Source organism: Gossypium hirsutum, chromosome A01 (genome assembly GCF_007990345.1).
Source record: "Gossypium hirsutum isolate 1008001.06 chromosome A01, Gossypium_hirsutum_v2.1, whole genome shotgun sequence".
Classification (NCBI taxonomy): Eukaryota; Viridiplantae; Streptophyta; class Magnoliopsida; order Malvales; family Malvaceae; genus Gossypium; species Gossypium hirsutum.
This window is the reverse complement of record NC_053424.1, coordinates 118,798,480-118,817,205: the sequence shown is the minus strand read 5'-3', so window position 1 is coordinate 118,817,205 and position 18,726 is coordinate 118,798,480. Positions and strand designations below refer to the sequence as shown.

The 18,726-nt window shown below is 30.4% G+C and overlaps 2 protein-coding genes across 5 annotated transcripts; one reads left to right on the top strand and one right to left on the bottom strand.

Annotated features, from left to right (window-relative positions):
• Positions 1–4,688: 4,688 nt before the first annotated feature.
• On the bottom strand, positions 4,689–8,472 carry LOC121230628 (uncharacterized). Its single transcript, XM_041115654.1, has 5 exons — positions 7,789–8,472; positions 7,601–7,696; positions 6,184–6,365; positions 5,646–6,091; positions 4,689–5,551 (listed from the first exon to the last, which is right to left on the bottom strand). The coding sequence occupies exons 1-4, from the start codon at positions 7,927–7,929 to the stop codon at positions 6,088–6,090; spliced, it is 423 nt and encodes a 140-aa protein (XP_040971588.1). The 5' UTR covers positions 7,930–8,472; the 3' UTR covers positions 4,689–5,551; positions 5,646–6,087.
• Positions 8,473–9,413: 941 nt separating this feature from the next.
• On the top strand, positions 9,414–13,706 carry LOC107958014 (pre-mRNA-splicing ATP-dependent RNA helicase prp28). 4 transcript variants are annotated; one of them, XR_005928632.1, is made up of 10 exons: positions 9,420–9,979; positions 10,278–10,599; positions 10,836–10,982; positions 11,424–11,522; positions 12,088–12,172; positions 12,266–12,302; positions 12,467–12,514; positions 12,739–12,816; positions 13,192–13,281; positions 13,387–13,455. XR_005928632.1 is itself a non-coding variant. In XM_041115646.1 (8 exons), the coding sequence occupies exons 1-8, from the start codon at positions 9,588–9,590 to the stop codon at positions 13,653–13,655; spliced, it is 1,308 nt and encodes a 435-aa protein (XP_040971580.1). In that variant the 5' UTR covers positions 9,414–9,587; the 3' UTR covers positions 13,656–13,706. The 4 variants fall into 4 exon arrangements, 1 of the variants encoding a protein (XP_040971580.1); XR_005928634.1 differs by having other exon boundaries at positions 12,443–12,514; XR_005928633.1 differs by lacking the exon at positions 12,467–12,514.
• Positions 13,707–18,726: the final 5,020 nt, after the last annotated feature.

The window sequence follows — 18,726 nt, the reverse complement described above, 5'->3', positions numbered from 1 at the left end:
TAAACTTACTAATAATTTAATAACCTTGGGTGTAGTTTACCCAATTGTTTTATAACGATGTGATGTGTTCTTAGTTTTTAATTAGGTCGATATACTACTTAGAACGTGAATTTGGCTTCAATGTTTACTTTAGCACTATGTTTTTTCACTTAAATACTTAAGAGTTTTCTTTTATCAAAATTAAGCACCTAACTTTTATTTTGTACTAATTAAGTACCCACATTTTTTATTAGAGTACACGTGTCCTAATGATATCATTTTATAAATTTCATTAAATGAACTTCAACAAACAACAATAAAGATTATTTTTTCAAAAAAAATTATATTTTGTTTTTATTAAATTCAATATAAATTATGCAATTAATATTTGTAGGTTTTAATCATATCTGTTTTTCTTTTGTAGTCCCTCCCCAATCCATTAATAAAAGGATAATGCGCTTCAGCACACTCGAACTCATGTTCGCTTGTATTAACAATAATACCTATATCAATCGAGTTAAAACTAAATCGAATTTTTTTTTATTTTTAATGGTGAAATGTTAAAAAAAAAAAGAAGTAATTTGGGTTGCTTCCAAGTTCCAATAGTTTTTCTCAACTAATTTCTATCAAATTGTAGTAGCAAGTGGATGATAGTGATAAAAAATTGACACCTGTCTATTCTTCTTTAATGTTTTTTGGAGTTTAGAATTTTCCCTCATAGACAAACTCGTACAAATTGTTGAATGTTATAAGAAGACAAGGATGAAAAGCAACACTATTTCGATTGGAATTGATAACTATTTAAAGAAGGGGAAACTGCTAAAATAGTCACTTATGTTTGAACTGTTACGTTTTAGTCACTTACGTTATCGTTTTAGCCCTTAGTTTTTACATTCTTTGTTGAGTTAAATTTGGCCTTCAAATTTTTAAAAAGAGTTGAATTTGACTATTAACCTTTAAAAAATAATCGAATTATTATTATTTTAATAAAAATACGTTAAATTTTTAAACATATATAGCAACCTATATAACAATCCACATATGTTTCATGTGATTTTTTTCTTTTGTATTTTTTTATAATTCTAAATTATTTATTAATGTAGCAAGCAATAAACAGGGTCATGTCAGTATGAAAGTACGAGTGGACTACCACGCAAGTTGCTACACTAACATCATTAAAAAATTAATATTTTAGTGAGCATTTTTTTTAATTAACTCATTTTGAAAGATTAATGTTTAGATTTAATTAAAAATATTATCTAAATTAATAAAAATATATAAAAAAATGAAAGCTGAATTTATCATTATATCATATAATATCTATAAATATTTTATCTTTTAGTTAATGCCCAAAATCAAGCATAAGCAAAAATCATTACAAATTTATAAATGTGACACATTGTTTGTAAGATGTTTGATAATTTTATTTCCATAACATCAATCAATGAGTGGTTGAATATATATTTGTGCCTAAAAGCTACTACAGAAAGACTCAATATTTTGGCGTAAAACAAAAACCTTGGATACTTTTTTTGTGAATAATTTTATTATAGGTTTTGATCATATATATATATTTTGAGACAATGCTTAAAACTACCCATGATTTATCCCTAACCCATAAATAAGAGGATAATGCATTTCAACGCACTTAAACTCACGTCCTTCTACATTGACAATAATACTCATGTCAATCGAATTAAGACTCAACTGACTAAAATGTTGAATACTTTAACTACATATAATTAAGTAGAAGAAACCCAATAGTTCTTACTATTTTAAACTTAATAATTGAAACAACTTATATAGAGATCTATGAAGGTGATTGGTGGGATATGGGGATTCTATTAGCCATTCAAATGAGTTGATGGGTAGGTATCAAATCTTCAAGGCACCTCAATGTAAATTAGCAATTTTTTTGGACTTTTTGCACTTAGTAAACAATTTATTTGGGTGATTCCGAGTAGAGACAAGATTAGATTGAAGAGTATATGATTTCGGATAAAATCAAATTAATTCGGTTAATCGATCGATTAACCGAATTAATTTGGTCAGGGGTAGGTTAATAATTTTTTGAAAGTTCGGTTAACGGTTAATTTAATTCGAAATCGGTCGATTAATTGAATTAATCGAATTTAATAAATAATATTATAATATATAAGTATTCGGTCGGTTCGTTTTGGTTAATTTTTTGGAAATATAAATTAATCGGTCGGTTAAGTCGGTTAATTTTTTATATGTTTTATATTTGTTTTAACCAAAAATAAAATATATATATATATATATAAATTTTCGGTTAATTTGGTTAACCGACTGAATTAACTGAAAAAGTTCGGTTCGGTTAATTTTTTTTGAAAAAATTTCGATTCGGTTAACGGTTAAGGGTTTAAAAAGGTCGATTAGTTCAGTTTATGATAGTTCAGGTTAGTTAACATATTAGTTAACCGATTAAACACCCCTAGTTGATGGACAGAAGTACTCCTACGATGGGCGAATTTAAAGGGGGCAAGCATGCAGGGGCGTCTCCCAAATGGGAAGAATGTTTTTTAGTTCTCTAATAATTTATACAAGTAAACGTTATTATGTGATAAATTTCACTTTAGTCCCTCAAAAATAAAAAGATTTTTATATAATTTTTTTAAAAGTATTGAAATCGTAAGTGAATGCAAAATAAAATTATATTTTAACCTCACAAAAAAATTATAATTCAATTCCGGTCCTTCTAAAAGAATTATTAAATTTACCCGACTCCTGCCCTTTACTCTTTTTGTTTTATAGCTGCCATTTACTCCTTCATAAGTATTATTACTGATATCAATACAGGAAAACAGGGCTTTAGCGGCGTTTTATCAAAAAACGTCACAAAAATTGTAAAACATAGAGCAATAGTGGCGTTTTACCAAAAACGCCGCTAAAAACAGAGCAATAGCAGTGTTTTTTGTTAAAAGCGCCGCTAAAAACAGGAGCATTAGCGGCGCTTTTGGTATAACGCCGCTAAAAACCGGAGCATTAGCGGCGCTTTCGGTAAAACGCCGCTAAAAGTCATATAACCCCTAAAACCTAAACCCCAAAAAAATCATAAACACTAATATATAATCCTTAAAACACTAAACTCTTAAACCTTAAAAAAACTTAACCCCTAAAATACTAAACCCAAAAAACATCACATGGATGTTGATGTACATCATATGTTAAATATTTTCTTATATAATTATAAAAGAGATAGTATTAATTTTAAAATATTAAATTAATTATCATTATAGTTTAAGGTTTATGATTTAGGGCATATGGTTAAGGGTTTAAGGTTTACGAGTTACTATTTTAAGTTTTATGGATTATGGGTTTAGGGATTATGGGTTAGGGGTCTATGATTAAGAGTTTATATTTTAAGATTTAGGATTTAAGGTCTAGAGATTAAAGATTAAGAGTTTAGGGTTTAGTTAATTAATGTTTTTTATTTATATGATAAATATTTTCTTATATAATTGTAAAAAAGATAATATTAATTTAAAAATATTGAATCAATTAATCATTATAGTTTAGGATTTACGATTTAGGGTATATGATTGAGGGTTTAAGGTTTATGAGTTACTATTTTAAGGTTTATGTATTTTGGTTTAAGGGTTGGGGTTTAAAATTTAAGGGTTAGGGGTTATGGGTTATAGGTTCAGGGTTAATGATTTATATTTTAGGATTTTAGGGCACGTTTGGTTCGCTGTATTGGATTAGAGGTGTATTGGATTAGAGGTGTATTGGATTAGAGGTGTAATAGCAAATCAACTGTTTGGTTGAATGTAATGGAATAGAGGCGTAATAGTAATCTTGTGTTTGGTTGAATGGAATAGAGGTGTAATAGCATAATGGAAAAAACTAAAATGACTAGAATACCCTTAGCATAAATTTGTTTAGGTAACTGATTATTGTTATTGTTATTAAATTTTAATAAGATTATTAATATAAATAATAAATAATTTAATCATATTTTAACATAATTATTATTAAATATATTTTTTATAATATATAATTTGATAAAATATATGAATTTATTAAAATTATAATATATAATATTATAAAATATAATTTAAAATAATTATTATTAAATATAATTTAACAAAAATATATAATTTAATAAAATTCTTAGTATTAAATATTATTATATGAATTTACTAAAATCATAATATATAATACTATAAAATTATTATTATTAAATATAATTTAACAAAAATATATAATTTAATAAAATTAAATATTCTTATGATTGTATCAACAAACTTCATCAATTTCTTCTATCAAATATTAAAATATTTGAACTTGACTTTGAATAATGATTTTATGATTGTTACTTTACCATCAGCAACCCAAGTTAAATTTACTTAACAATATAATGAATTAGGGTTTTTCTTCATATTCCCAATTATGTATTCTGTTTCCAGTAATGAATTATGTATTCAATTTCATTTTTGTTTCTAGATTTGACTTGCAGCAATTTTGGTCTTCAATGTTGTTTTCTTCGTTTATTTTAACTTTTTTTTTGTTATATTTTCTGTAGAAAGATGGATTTTTTATGATTAAACTTTTAGACATGTTTATTTTCAATTTTTTCCACGAGCATTTAGATAAGAAAAATATTAAAACTATTCAAAAGTTACTTGTTTGCTTCAAAACGAATTATATAAGGACTAAATTGCTCATTTTTATATTAGATGACCCAATTTGCTCTTGAATTTCTAATAGTTTAACCAACAAAAGTCTTACATGACCTAACAAAAAACCTCTCCAACTAAATTGCACGCATAACTTGTTTAGCAAAGTTCATTATATTGTGATACAAGAAAACTGATCTGAGGCAGTACATGAACTGTCCTCTTTCTCTTCCAATGTTCGACACAACTCATCTACTTCTTCCCTGCATTAGTAAACTGATCACTTAATTTGCTTATATAAAATTCAACATGCAAATACTATACACATTCTCTTAGACATGCTAAAGAGTAAAGACTTCAAAACATGGGGCATATACCATATACACACTTCTAGACATGTTCATTAGAGGTTTAACACTACTTTCTTTGTTTTTGGTTTGATTGCAGTTCTTTATGGGACACATACTTTCTTTGTCAATGCGAAGATATCACCTACTTTAGCCTCAAATCTTTGAACAAACATTTTGCAAATTACATGGTAGGCAGTGCATTAACTTTTCATATTAAAAAAACCATGCAAATGATAAAATAAATCCACAAAGTTTCTAAACATGTTCCATTCCAACACAATCAAAACCGAAGCATGTGAACATAGCAGGATCTTGAAACAGAAGTAAGTCATGGCATAAAAAGACAGGAAAATGCACAAAGAACAAATAAGCACAGATGTGACTACCACACAAATGATGCAACTAACAACATCAGTAACAAAACATGGAAACCTTAAGTTTAGTTGTTAAAGTGACATACTTGTCTTGATTAAATAGGTCAATGATCTGTGTTCTTCCATTGTCATGGTTGAAAAAGATGAAGAGGCTCCAATGCATAAGCCATATTCTACTCTGAACTTGGTTCAAAGGTGATGAGAAGCTCTGCAGCAAAAAGACCAATAAATGAGTCAACGAATAATCGGAAAGCAAATTGTCAAAATAAAAACCGAATAATCAATGGGGATATAACCAAAACCTTGGAATCGATTATTTCTTTCAAACGATTAAGTTCTTCAAGAGCAATATCCCAGTTTTGCATCAGTATCTCGGCAGCAAGCTTCCCCCACAATGCACTCAAGCTCCTTTCGTTGTTAGTACATAAACCTACAAATCTGCCCCTAGAATTCAACTTTCAGAAGCTATCAACCTACAAATATATAAACAAGGCAGGCTCAAAGGAGATGAATGCTGAATTGGCAGCTGTATTAAAACAGCAAATCAATCAATTTTAGTCAGCTGAGATTTGTCCTTTTTTATCAGTATATGGCATGCAAACATAGCTGAAGTAGAGTCTTGTCATTGGCGCAGAATTTGCTGGAGCTGAAGCACTTGATTCCTTTGCTCTGTAGGCAAGAGATTAATCTGTTCCGGAGTGAGGCTCATCACCTGCTGAAGTAACGCCTTCTCCATCTCAGGAGTCAACTATAAAGAGCCAATGGAAACTGTTAATGGAACCACTCAAACTACTGACTAATTCTATTTGCTTGTATGAAACTCAAAGTTTGGATAATCACCGATGCTGGACGAGGGGGCTATTTCCTGGAACCATCTGACTGGAAACCAATGGTGAGGGTCCTTGCAACTGAGTTAGTGCTGAATTATCTGGTTGACTATGTGTCCACGAAGATCCTCTATCTGCCTGCATCGAACCCCCTACTTGGTTGCCAAACTCGGATCCTAAATGCAAGGCTCCTGCCTGAAAGAATAACCATAACACATACAAAAGATGTTGTCAATTGGCAGAGTCTATTAAGCCATAGACATTTCCCACAGGATACTATTACATTAGAGATGGAACTTTAGTTTCAACTAAAAATTGAAAATCAAGTGCAGGAGATTAAAACTCCAGTTAATATGTAACTTTCCTCATTAAGATCTCATTATTTGCTCTTTGATTACTCAAAAACTACTACATAAATAAAGTTGAATAGTAAAAAATAAACCATATTTGATTAAAAATGACTTATAGTAAAAAACAAACCATATTTGATTAAATATAAGTAACTTTAAATTTAACATTAATCCATATCTTTTAGCCCCATGCAAAACTAAAATCATGCTTCCTTATAATGTTATTATAAACCTTTATTCTTTCAGAAGTACCTTTTTTAATTGGTATCCAAAACACTTTTCTTATTTCTTTTTGCATTTGGTGGGATAATGTAACAAAAACAATAACTAAAAAAAGAAAGAAAGAAAATAATTTAACTACTTGCACACAAATGTAAAAGCAACTAAAGAGCAAACTTGAAAACAATGATCCCATCTTGCATGTTAAGGATAATTTAATTCAGTTATTAAAGCTTTACCTTTTATTAAATCAAGACCAGTTACAAACTCATAACCTTTCTTCACCTCATTCAATGGATTATAATTACTCTAGCCTGAGCCAGAACTCTAACTTACATAGCTAGCTGAACGAATTTAATTATTCAAAGACAGCAAACACTGCTCAATGGTAGCTACAAATATATTTCCCCTTATTGACATGCGTGCAGTGGAAGAGATACCACATGTAATCAGACATTTCTCCACCTTGAAGTACATAAATTCCACCTAACTGCTATTGCAATCACAATTGTGTGCACTTCTAACTTGCAATTGTGTTTTCATCTACATGTACAGGAATTATCAAGGAAAAGGGACTCAAAAACAGATTTTCACAATTTTAATGAAGCCCGAAGCCAATCAGTTCAACAATCTGTTAGCAGTGGTGTGAATAACAAGGCAGACATTTGTCAGACTTTTTCAGAGAGACAAAAAATAATCTAGTACACACACAAGGTAAACTATGGAATGTTTACAGCCTGCCACTTAGACCAGTAGCGTGATAAAAAACATGAGCTCATTTTTTTTAATAATCAACCCAATTAGAATGGTCCACTAAGTGATAAAACCAATACACATCAAACAACTAAAATTTGCACATACCTGATTTTGATACGTTAATTGAGCTAGCAGCTGATTTGCACGTGGTGGCTGCCCTTGTGGAAACGAAGGTCCAAGGCTAGGAGGTCTATTACCTGACTGAGTAATTCAAAAAATAAGAGAAATTATTGCAGAATATGTTATGAAGGAGACACCCAAGACTGACTTCCAAATTGTAACTTTTTACTTACATGGAACATCGGCTGTGAAAGATGCTGAGCACCAGGGTGTTGGAAACCAACACTAGGACCCATTTGTGGGGCATGCTGATGATGGAAATTCGGTGCTGATGAAAGTCGTGCCTGTGGTTGCATTGGTGGCTGCTGATGCATATGAGGAATTCCAGTTGTTTGAAATGACTTTTGCAACGGGCTGGAGGAGCAGATCGAAGAAGCATTCTAAAACAGAGGATTAATTTGCTTCCCTCGATTGAACTCCCTCAAATTGAAAGATCTTCAGAAACTCATTGGATTTTTCCATGAAGATTATACTGTTGACTTCCCAGCCTTAAAGATTCTTGAGATAGAAAACAGTCCAGACTTGAAGACAAAGATAACCCTACTGGTGGAGTTTTGTTCAACGAAAAGGTACTGTTTTTAACGCAGTGAATTGTACCTTATTTCCATTTCTCTTGTTATAATTAACTCTTCTAATCATTTCTTCCACAAACATGAATACTGACATCAACTATATTACTTCTGTTAAATTCACCATCTCTAAACAACATAAATTCAAGGATTAACTAAACATAACAATAAAAAGAATTCAAAACCCCAAAAAGAACAAATCTTGCAGAGACCCAAAATTAAAAAAAAAAGGAAACATGATTACATATGGCTTGTAAATTGAAGGTTTAGTTGACCTGTAATGAATATGGATTTCCTTTGAAATAAATTGAAGCCTTGAGTGGAGTCTGGAAAGAAGCAGAAATGGCGATAACTAGGCGCAGGCAAGGCAACCAAGAAGAGGAATAAATTAGGAGGAATGGAAAGCTTAAAAACCCAAAACACTAACCTGTAAATGACCAAATTCGGGCACAGTGCGATGAAGAAGAAGCTGTAATCAGAAAAGGGGAAACCGATTACATGCAGAATCAGCAGAGTGAAACAAATCTGGAGGTATTAACTTACCAACAAGGAAATCGGCAGAGGCTAGAAGGAACAGAAGAGAAACGAGGAAGCAGATGGGAGGGTATAACAGGGATGGTAAACCTATGCGGCGCCTAATCTGAGCAAATGGGGTGTATTAGAAATCGGTGGATTTCACCGATTAGGTTAGTATTGTATTACAGGCGTAATAGAAAAACCATGAACCAAACAACGGCATAGAGGCGTCTTAAGTGGGCCCCACCGATTAGGGGTGTATTGGCATAGCCAATACACCCAACCAAACATAGTGTTAGAGTTTAGGGATTAATGGTTTAAATTAATTAGTGTTTTTAATTTATATATTAAATAATTTCTTATATGATTGTAAAAGAGATAATTTTAATTTTAATATATTAAAATTATGATTATAGTTTAAATTATTTAAGAGATAATAGATAAACTTTATATATATATTAAATGATTTAGGATTTAAGGTTTACTTGATATTTGTTAAATGATAAAATTTTATACAACCAATTAATACTTTTATTTTAAAAAATATTTAATCTAAACTATTTGATATATTTAAATATTAGATTTAAAAAAACATTGATAAATAAATAACAACATTGATAACAAATAAAAATAAAATATAAAATAGAGATTAGTGACGTTTTCATGAAAAACGCTGCAAAATATATACAATAGCGGCTTTTTTTTATAAAAACGCCACAAAAAATGCAAAAAAAAAGTGGCGCTCTTTTATCCACAAATTCCCCCTGAAACGTCTAATTTCCCCCCTAAAATCGGTATCCTCAAAACCCTTTAGGTGTTTCTCTCTACCGCTTTTGCTGCTTTCCAATTTTCCCAGGTAGATCTGCATTTGAATTCATCAAACAGCCATGGAAGCTCTCCTCTCTCAATTCACTTTCCTCTCAGATCAAGCTTTACAAGGCAACAAGAATTTCGATCCATCCGCCATGGAAGACCTAATGAAGCTTTTCGAGATCGAATCTTACAAAGCATGGGCAGCTTTGGAGCTAGTGGAAGAAAAACAAGTGAAAGGAGCTGAAATAACCATGCCGATATTGAGTTTCGATCAGATGGGATTAAAAGACGAACTCCTCCGTGGAATCTACAATTACGGCTTTGAAAAGCCGTCGGCTATTCAGCAGAGAGCCGTTATGCCGATAATCAATGGCCGCGATGTGATTGCTCAAGCCCAATCTGGTACCGGAAAAACTTCCATGGTTGCTCTCACTGTTTGTCAAGTGGTCGACACCGCTAGCAGAGAGTATGTTTTTTATTTCAATTCTTTGACCTGTTTTAAAAATAGTTGTTTTTGACAGATTTAAATGTGTTCTGATATCGATTTCATGTGATTTTTTGCAAAAGCCCTAATTTTTAGATACCTCATAGCTAAAACCTTAAATTTGAGATGTTTCTTATTCGAAGAGTAAAAAATAATGCTATTGAAAGATGGTAAATTAGGGAAGGTGTTTGAGGCTTGAATTTTGTTTAGGATTAATCTATAATTTATTTAATTTATTTTGAAGTATGAATTGTGAATATGCTAAGTAGTGTTATTTTAGGGTTCAGGCGTTGATATTGTCACCTACAAGAGAATTGGCGTCTCAAACAGAGAAAGTGATACGGACAATTGGCGATTTCATGAATATACAAGCACACGCATGTATTGGAGGCAAAAGTGTGGGTGAAGATATAAGAAAACTAGAAAACGGAGTTCATGTAGTATCGGGAACTCCAGGTAGAGTCTGTGATATGATCAAGAGGAGAACCCTACGTACAAGAGCTATTAAACTATTGATTCTCAATGAATCTGATGAGATGTTAAGCAGAGGGTTCAAAGATCAAATTTATGATGTTTACAGACATCTTCCACCCGAGCTTCAGGTGCCTTTCTCACTTTCTTATCGTGCCTTGTTCAAGTTTGTGTTATTTTTTGTTATAAGAAGAACCTCAAGCATTGGAAGTCTGATAACAGTTGTAATGTTCCTAGGCACTACAAGTTTGTGTTGCTTACCAATTTTTACTCAGTTTTAAAGTTAATGAATTTAATCTGAGTTGTTGTGATGTTTTTGTTGACTTGTTGCTATTATCTTGCAACATTGTTTCCTGGGTGAAGCCAGGAAATTGTTTTAGGGGCCAAAAGTGAAAAAGGGGGGGGGGGGCAAAGTATAATTTTGCATTATCTGAAGTTGAAGAAAGCAGCAATTGCAACACAATGTGCATGGAGAGGAAGAGTAGCTCGTAAAGAACTGCGGAAGCTTAAGATGGTATGTCTTGTTCGTCCTGCTGAACTTTTTATAGAAATTTGTTGTCTTTTATATTTTAGAACCTTGAAAATGGTTGGCAGCTGACATACTTGTCTTCTGTGGCCCTCTTCTCTGCTTAAATTTGAAATCAGAGCACTAAGAAGTTGCAGCTTTGCTAAGATATTTTTGGGGAGGTTCTTCTAATTTGAGTTTTGAGTTTTATTTTGGGTACAAGTTAAAGCCTATTCAAGATATCCATGCTCTGGCGAAATCTTATCTAAAATTTACTAAATCTTTTACATAAATATTTTTTTGTGTGTGTGGGTTGGGGGGTTACTTATTTTTCTCTATATGCAGACCTTGTTTTCTGAAACAATGTAGTACTTCTAAGACCTTTAAGTATGATAATATTTTGTTTTATGAATGCATCCCTTAGATTTTCTGTTATTATTTTGTTTACAGGCTGCTAGAGAGACGGGAGCTCTGCAAGCTGCAAAGAACAAACTGGAAAAGCAATTTGAGGAACTGACATGGAGATTACAACTGGAGAAACGGATGAGGGTAAGCATGTATTATTATTATTCTGTGTTTGTTCTTGGCTTCTATCAAAACATAGTGTTTTTTATTTGATGTGTCATGTTATGGAGAGAGGGCCCTGATTTTTGTATGATTTTTGTCTTGTTATTTTAATTAAACAAAATTATTAATTATACAAAAGATACAAATAATGAGACACTGACATCATTTATCAAGGTCAAAATTAATTTTGGAGTAAACTTTTGAGTTGCGTATTTTTGTGAGAGATAAAATGTAATTTTATATTTATGATAGCTTATATTTTTATAATTTTTAAAAGATTATATTAAAATTTTATTATTTTGGGAGCAAAATTTATTTTGAGCATGTATTAATTTATAATTTTCTAAAATATAAAAGAGTTAATGTGATATTTTTCTATTATTTATGAGATTTTATATAAAAATATATTTAAAAAATAAAAAAATATTAATAGTATAGATTACAAATATTATGATTTTTAAAAAAAAAATTATATAATGATTTCTTTTTGTAATCTTATCAAACTGACCAAACGGTTCTGTATCATATTCATCACTAATAAATTGAGGATACCAATTACATCCTGACTGAATTGGCCAAATCTGCACAAAATCTGGTGAAGAGGGAAAACTGGAGTTGTTCCCATCGAATTGGTTGGTGCTGATAACCTTATTTTATTTTAATTATTATTTGTTTACTAGTATACAAAATAAGTGAAGAAAGGTTGAAACAAGCTTTGGATGCAGAATCAAAAATAGTTCAGTTGAAGACTGTTATGCACAGGTTTGTTTGTGCCCTTACTGAGAAAAGATTAATATAAATTCTTTCAGTAAACTACCAGAATCTGGGATAGCGTTTTTTTGCATGCATATTGCTGAAGCTGTGTTTATTAATTTCTTCCACTCTTTTTGTCTTTTTCCTAGTTAAAATCGTTTCTTTGTTGGCAGTCTTGAAGAAAAGATTTCAGACATTGAATCTGAAAACCAAGTTTTGAGGTAGCAAACCCTATTAAATTGTATTATCTCTCTGTTGCTGGTAGATTGCCCATTTATTTAAACATAATATTTAAATTCTAAATTTAAATTCATCAATTTTTATATTTAGTTTTAAAGCTAAAGTTTTAATAGAAAATTTAATTTAATTTTATAGGTTTTAAGTTTTTTACTCTGATTAATTGAGATGGTTCTAATTGTTTTATTTACTTTAATGTTAATTGCAGTCTAAAGAATGCTTGAGAAAGGAAAGGGAGAGAGTGTCTAATTACCTGCATTCAAGCAGTGAGACAAAATTGTTAGAGGTGAGTGAAATGGCTGGAATAGGTTAATGAAGAGCCGTTTTTCTGTGAGCTTAATTTTGGCTTGATGGTGATTTTCTTTTTCTTAGTGAATTTCGTTAATTCTTTGCTCAAAGACAGTCACTCAGATGAATAGTGTTTGATGAATGAAAGTAGTCACTTAGATGTAACAATAGAAGCTGCGTGAATTCTCTTTGAGTGGAAAGATCTGGTTGTTGTTTTATATGTTTCCTTCTAGCTACCTAGGCATTGAGATTGCATGTTTTTGACGTATGAATTGACATGGAATTATGTGATAAGAATTAACAATAAGTTCTTATAAAGATAGTTCTATAATTCCTAGATCATTCTATTGATTACTGTTTGTTCTTTATCTAGAAAGTGCAACATGAGTTGTTGGTTACATATGCAAATCGGCTACTTGAAAAGGAGCATTCAGGATGCAGGGCCTTGCTTAGAGATGACAAGGTATTGTTCAATCTTTTTCTTTTCTAGCAATGCTTACTCTTCTTGCTATTAGCTCCAGCAAATGTATGCGTTAGATATTAACTTGTCCTTCTTTACACTCTGTAGGTGGAGGATCTTTCTAGGATGTACAGGCTTTATTGTAAAATACCTCGAGGCTTGGAGCCTGTTGCTAATGTATTCAAGCAGGTCTGAATATTTTGTTTTCTCTGTTCTGCAAACCAATTGATCTTTCTCATGTCCCTAAAAACTAAACCTAAAGTACTTCCTTGTTGCAGCATGTTACTGCTGAAGGTACAGCCTTGGTTCAACAGGCAGAAGATGCTGTGAGTAACTATGTTAATTTTGTTGTTGTCCTTCTACACCCTATTTTGTAATCGTCTACTTGCATATTTGCATATACTTAATAATAATCTCTTGTCAACTAATTATTCTAATTTTTTATTTAATTGTTTTGTTTCAACATTTTATTTTTATTTGAGTTGAAAGAAGAAAAACACAAATTGCAATTTTAACTTAGTTAATCAATTTAAATAATCAATGTTTATATTTCACATGGGAATTAAGTCCTTATTTCATTGAAGGAACTTCATTATAATATCTTATTTTATTGATATTTTTATATTTAATCTAATTTTTATTATTTATTTTTGTTTTGATTCTAAATTTTTATTTTTATTTTAATATTTAAGATAACTTGAGTTCTAACTTTTGGATTTTAATTGTGTTATTAATTTATTATTTTAAATTTTAAATTTAAATTCATTAATTTTTGTATTTAGTTTTAAAGTTAAAATTTTAATAGAAAATTTAATTTGATAATGAATTTTAAATTTTTTTAAATTTTTTATATTTTTCATAATATTTTGTAATATTTTTTTTTGAATTTCATGACTTAGCGGCGTTTTTGAGAAAAGCGCCGCTAAAGGTCATAATCTTTAGCGGCGTTTGTGAAAAAAGCGCCGCTAAAGGTCATGATCTTTAGTGGCATTTTTTCAAATAAACGCCGCAAACTTTAGTGGCGCTATCTATAGAGGTATTTTTTGCGGTGCTTAAAAGTGCCGCTAAAGACCTTAAAAAACGCCGCTAAAAGTTAATTTTGCTGGGGATTTGGCTAATTCCTTTTGCTTGACACCTATTTCTTAGGCTAAATCGAATGTTTGGACTTTGGTGTTTATTTTTGGACTTACACTATATGATATAACATATACAATGTTTGACTGTGTTAAAATATAATTAATATAATTATCACAAAATTAGATTTGATCATGGGTCGGACCATTTTAAAAGAGAGTGTGTAGGTAAAAATGTAGACCCAAAAAATAGACTTGAAAAAAATAAGGCTTAATTTCTAAACGAGCCGGATCTCATGTAAGTCTTTTTTTATCTGGACCTAACTTTGCCTAAATTTGTAAAAAAAAAAGTTTCTATTTGCTGCTGTTTTGTTGTCATTTCGCTATTATATTACTATTATTTTATTATTATTGTTTAGATATTATATAATTCTTGTTGTAGTGTTAATTTTGCTACTATTTTGAAGGCATTTGCTTGCTAAATTATAATATCTTATTGTTATTTAAGTATAATTTTTTTTCAATTTACTAGAAAATATTTATTTTAGTATTTCCAGTGTATTTGATATATTATATTTTTAAAATTTATTTTTATATAAAAATTTTAATACGGGCGGGCCTAAATGTTTGCCTTAACCAGGCCATGATCAATTCTACATAAAACGTTTGATACATGTATTGTACAATTATCCTTGTAGTTAAAATTTTTGTACATTTCTCAATTAAGTTTTAGCTCAATTGGCATGAGCATTGTTACCAATACAAAAGTACGTGAGTTTGATTGCGTTAAAGCACATTATCCTCCCATTTATGGGTTAGAGAGGAGTTATTGAATAGTTCTAAAAATTTGTTAAAAATAATAGATATGATCAAAATTTATAATGAAATTATTTTAAAAAATTTCGTAAATTTAATCATTTATATATATATATATGAAATGGCAAATTGAATGCTTGTTTTTGTAATTTAATGTGATTCAAGGTGATTCACATGCTTATATCATCACAGTGGTATGTAGGTACTTTAGTTGACAGAATTAAAGCCACAAAAGTAGTGCGCACATTGTTGTGTAAGAAAGCATATCATCTTCGGTTTATTGCGCTTTATGAGACTTGTTTATGAGTATGATCATTTATCGGGTTGGATAAGTTTACTCGATTTAAATTGAATCTGAGTAAAGATTTTTAAATTTAAATTTAAATTAAATTGTATTTTTGTTTAATTTAATTATTAAAATATGCAAATGTTAATATAAAAATTATATTTTTAAATAGTAAAATAGTTTAGATTAAAATAAACTTAAATTTAAAAGATATTTTTAACTCGATTATATCCGATTGATAAATACCTCTATTTCAATACTATTTCATCAAGAAATTCATTTAAGATGTGTGAATTGGAATCACTTTTTTTTTATTAAAATTTTTAGGTTGAGCAGTTAGGATAACACAAAGTGATTTGTTAACATATTATGTTATAATAAAAGTTGATAATGGCGGTAAAACGATTATAAAGCAATAAGAAAAGAAAATAAGCCCATGCAGATTTTATATGAAAAACCCTTTCGGAAAAAATTCACTAATGTTGAAAAAAGAATGGTACAAGAGGTGTTTTGACTACATCTATTTAAGTGTTGAAGAACTTTGTTCCAATCAAAGTCAAATAGAAGAAGAATAATTCTATATGGATTCAACTTGTGTTGTATGGTCCGTATAGCAGATGTGCCTCAGTCCAGTTTTATGCTTTGGCCCTTCACCCCCACAAATCTCTTTATTTTGCTACTGTATATTTATTTTTTCAACGAATGAGGGATTTGAGTCACACAATAATGATACGATGGTTGCTTATTTATTATTAAATTCAAATTGTAATAACTATCAACCATTTCTTCTTCTTAACATCAGCAGCAAGTCACTGATGCTCAAGCAAAAAACTGCCAATTTTCCTATCTGTTTTAAGCTCTTTTTATCTTTAATGGAGTTTTAAGCTTAATAATATGGAATTATTATATAATTCAAATCAATCATAATTCACATGTATTAAAAATTTTTGAAGGAAAAATATAAGGATTCAATTTTTATTGTGTCGGAAAATTTAATTTTAAAACTAAATTCATTAAATTGAACTGTCTATAATTTTTAATTGAGTAGGTACGAAGCAAGCACTGAACTAATTAGAGCTATTCGAGGAGTTAGAATCAAGAAAATTATGAGTCAAATACTAGATTAAAAAACATAATTAATTAATAATTAAATATATCAATTAAGTTAGTATAAATGAATAGACAATTGATTAGAAATTTTACAAGTTCTTAAATAAGCTAGTAACCAAGTCGTTGGAAATAAATATTCCACAATTAATATTATGGTAGTGGAATTCCATGGTTCTCCACCATTATTCATTAATCAACATTAGAAAACATGATTAGTGATAGATTAATGATTTATTAACTTAATTAAATCACTAATTATATATATATAGATATATATCCCTTTAGTGGGAAAGAGAGAATGAACATTAGTTTTCGTTCTCTTCCTCTCCAATCCGTAGCAAAATAAAGAAATAGAAGAAGATTTTTGTTATGATACTTGTTATTATCAGTCCAAAACCTAAATGAGTTCGGGTCAGATGTCATCAAGCTCGCATGATAATAGTAGACTAAGCTTGCATAAGAATTTGTATTCATAGTAGGGGTACCTATATTATCCTGTGAAATCACACGTAAAATCGCGTATAGAATTTACATAAACACGTTTTAAGTCTAGAGTAGGATACCTGTTGATATGCATGAAACCTACCTAGAACGTCATATTAATGAACAATACCTATATCATATAAATAAAGAAACATCACCATCTAAAAAGGACATAAATAAATATTCAACAACTTTCATTTTGCATTCGATACAAATTAATCGACCTCGATGACTTTTATGGAATTTTGATCATCTAAGGTTAAGAATTCATGCTCATGTGTTACATTTCTTAATTGTTGAGTTTTAATCAAGTTGCCATTAATGAAATCGATGAAATTAAATTTCAAAGAGATTGATTCATGAATAATGAGCTATTATAATTCGTTTCAATTATTAGTTCGATGAATGGTTAGTTGACATATATACTAAAAATAATAGCAAGTTTCTAGCCATTGGAAGCCTGCTTTAAATTAGGCCTGAGTAGCCCATTAAAGCAAGATCAAGAGTGAATCACTGATGGTCTAATTCTTCCCCCAGCCCTTGTATTCTTCAAACTTTTGAAATTTAGTCTAATTTTAATTCCATGAATTCAATCCATTACTTGTTTGACTTAAAAATTAAAGTCCAATTCACAACCTTGTTAATGTTAAATTCATGAAATTAAAAGTAGACTAAATTTCAAAAGTTTAAAGAACTCAAGGGCTGGAGGAAGAATTAAACCATAACTGATCCTAAAACTTGTGGATTTTGGTTTCCTAAGATTCAAAAATGGTTAACTGCGAAAGCAAGAAGAACAGTGAAAGAGAAAATGAGGAACCTTATCTTTTGATCAAATCTAGCGCGCGAATTTCTTCACCAATTTTCAATGAACTAACGAACCTCAGCTGAATCTTTTTTTTGGATTTCCAGATCTTCAATGTTCGAATTTTTTCAACGCCGTTTTTTTTCCCACACGCTGAAACGGAGAACCGATCTCTTCATCTCCATCACTGCCATCCCGGAGCGCATCGAAATCATCGTTAAGATCAATAGCTTTGTTTCTCCAGCTGCCTCCGTTAGAGTTCCTCGAATCCTCTTCCACGAACACCTTAAGTTCATCAACAGGCCACTCAAATCCCTTAAATTTCGTCTCCAATTTTACCTTCTTTGAACGGCTTATCTTGGACGAGATCGCTGCTAGAATGACCGGATCTAAATAATCTTCCAGCCTTTTTTTAACTGTTCTTCCGCTCTGTTTAGAATTCACTTTCAATGCCAAAGAGTTTGAAACCTTCCCTGCAAAAAAAGAAGAAGGAAATTTTGCAATTAAATCAAACGGGAAATTCAAATCCGCTTTGGATAAGCAGAGAGGTAAGAGAAAGTACGGCGGAGAATGAAGCGAGGCAGGGCGGAGGAGGCGTTTTTGGATATCTTCTACGGTGGCGAGAGGACTGGAATCTTCAAGCCTTATGTTCTCTGTCATACTTTCGCGCCTTAAATTCAAACCAGTTAATCGGTTACAAATACTTAAGCTTTTCTAAGTTGCATCAGGTTTATAATTTTGGTTAAAATATGGTACAAGTCCCTGTATTTTTTTTACATTTGAAATTTAACCTCTCTACTTTTATTTGCAAGAATTTAATACATTTATTTTTTAGATTTTAAAATTTAGGTTTAATCGTTAACACTGTTAAAACTCTT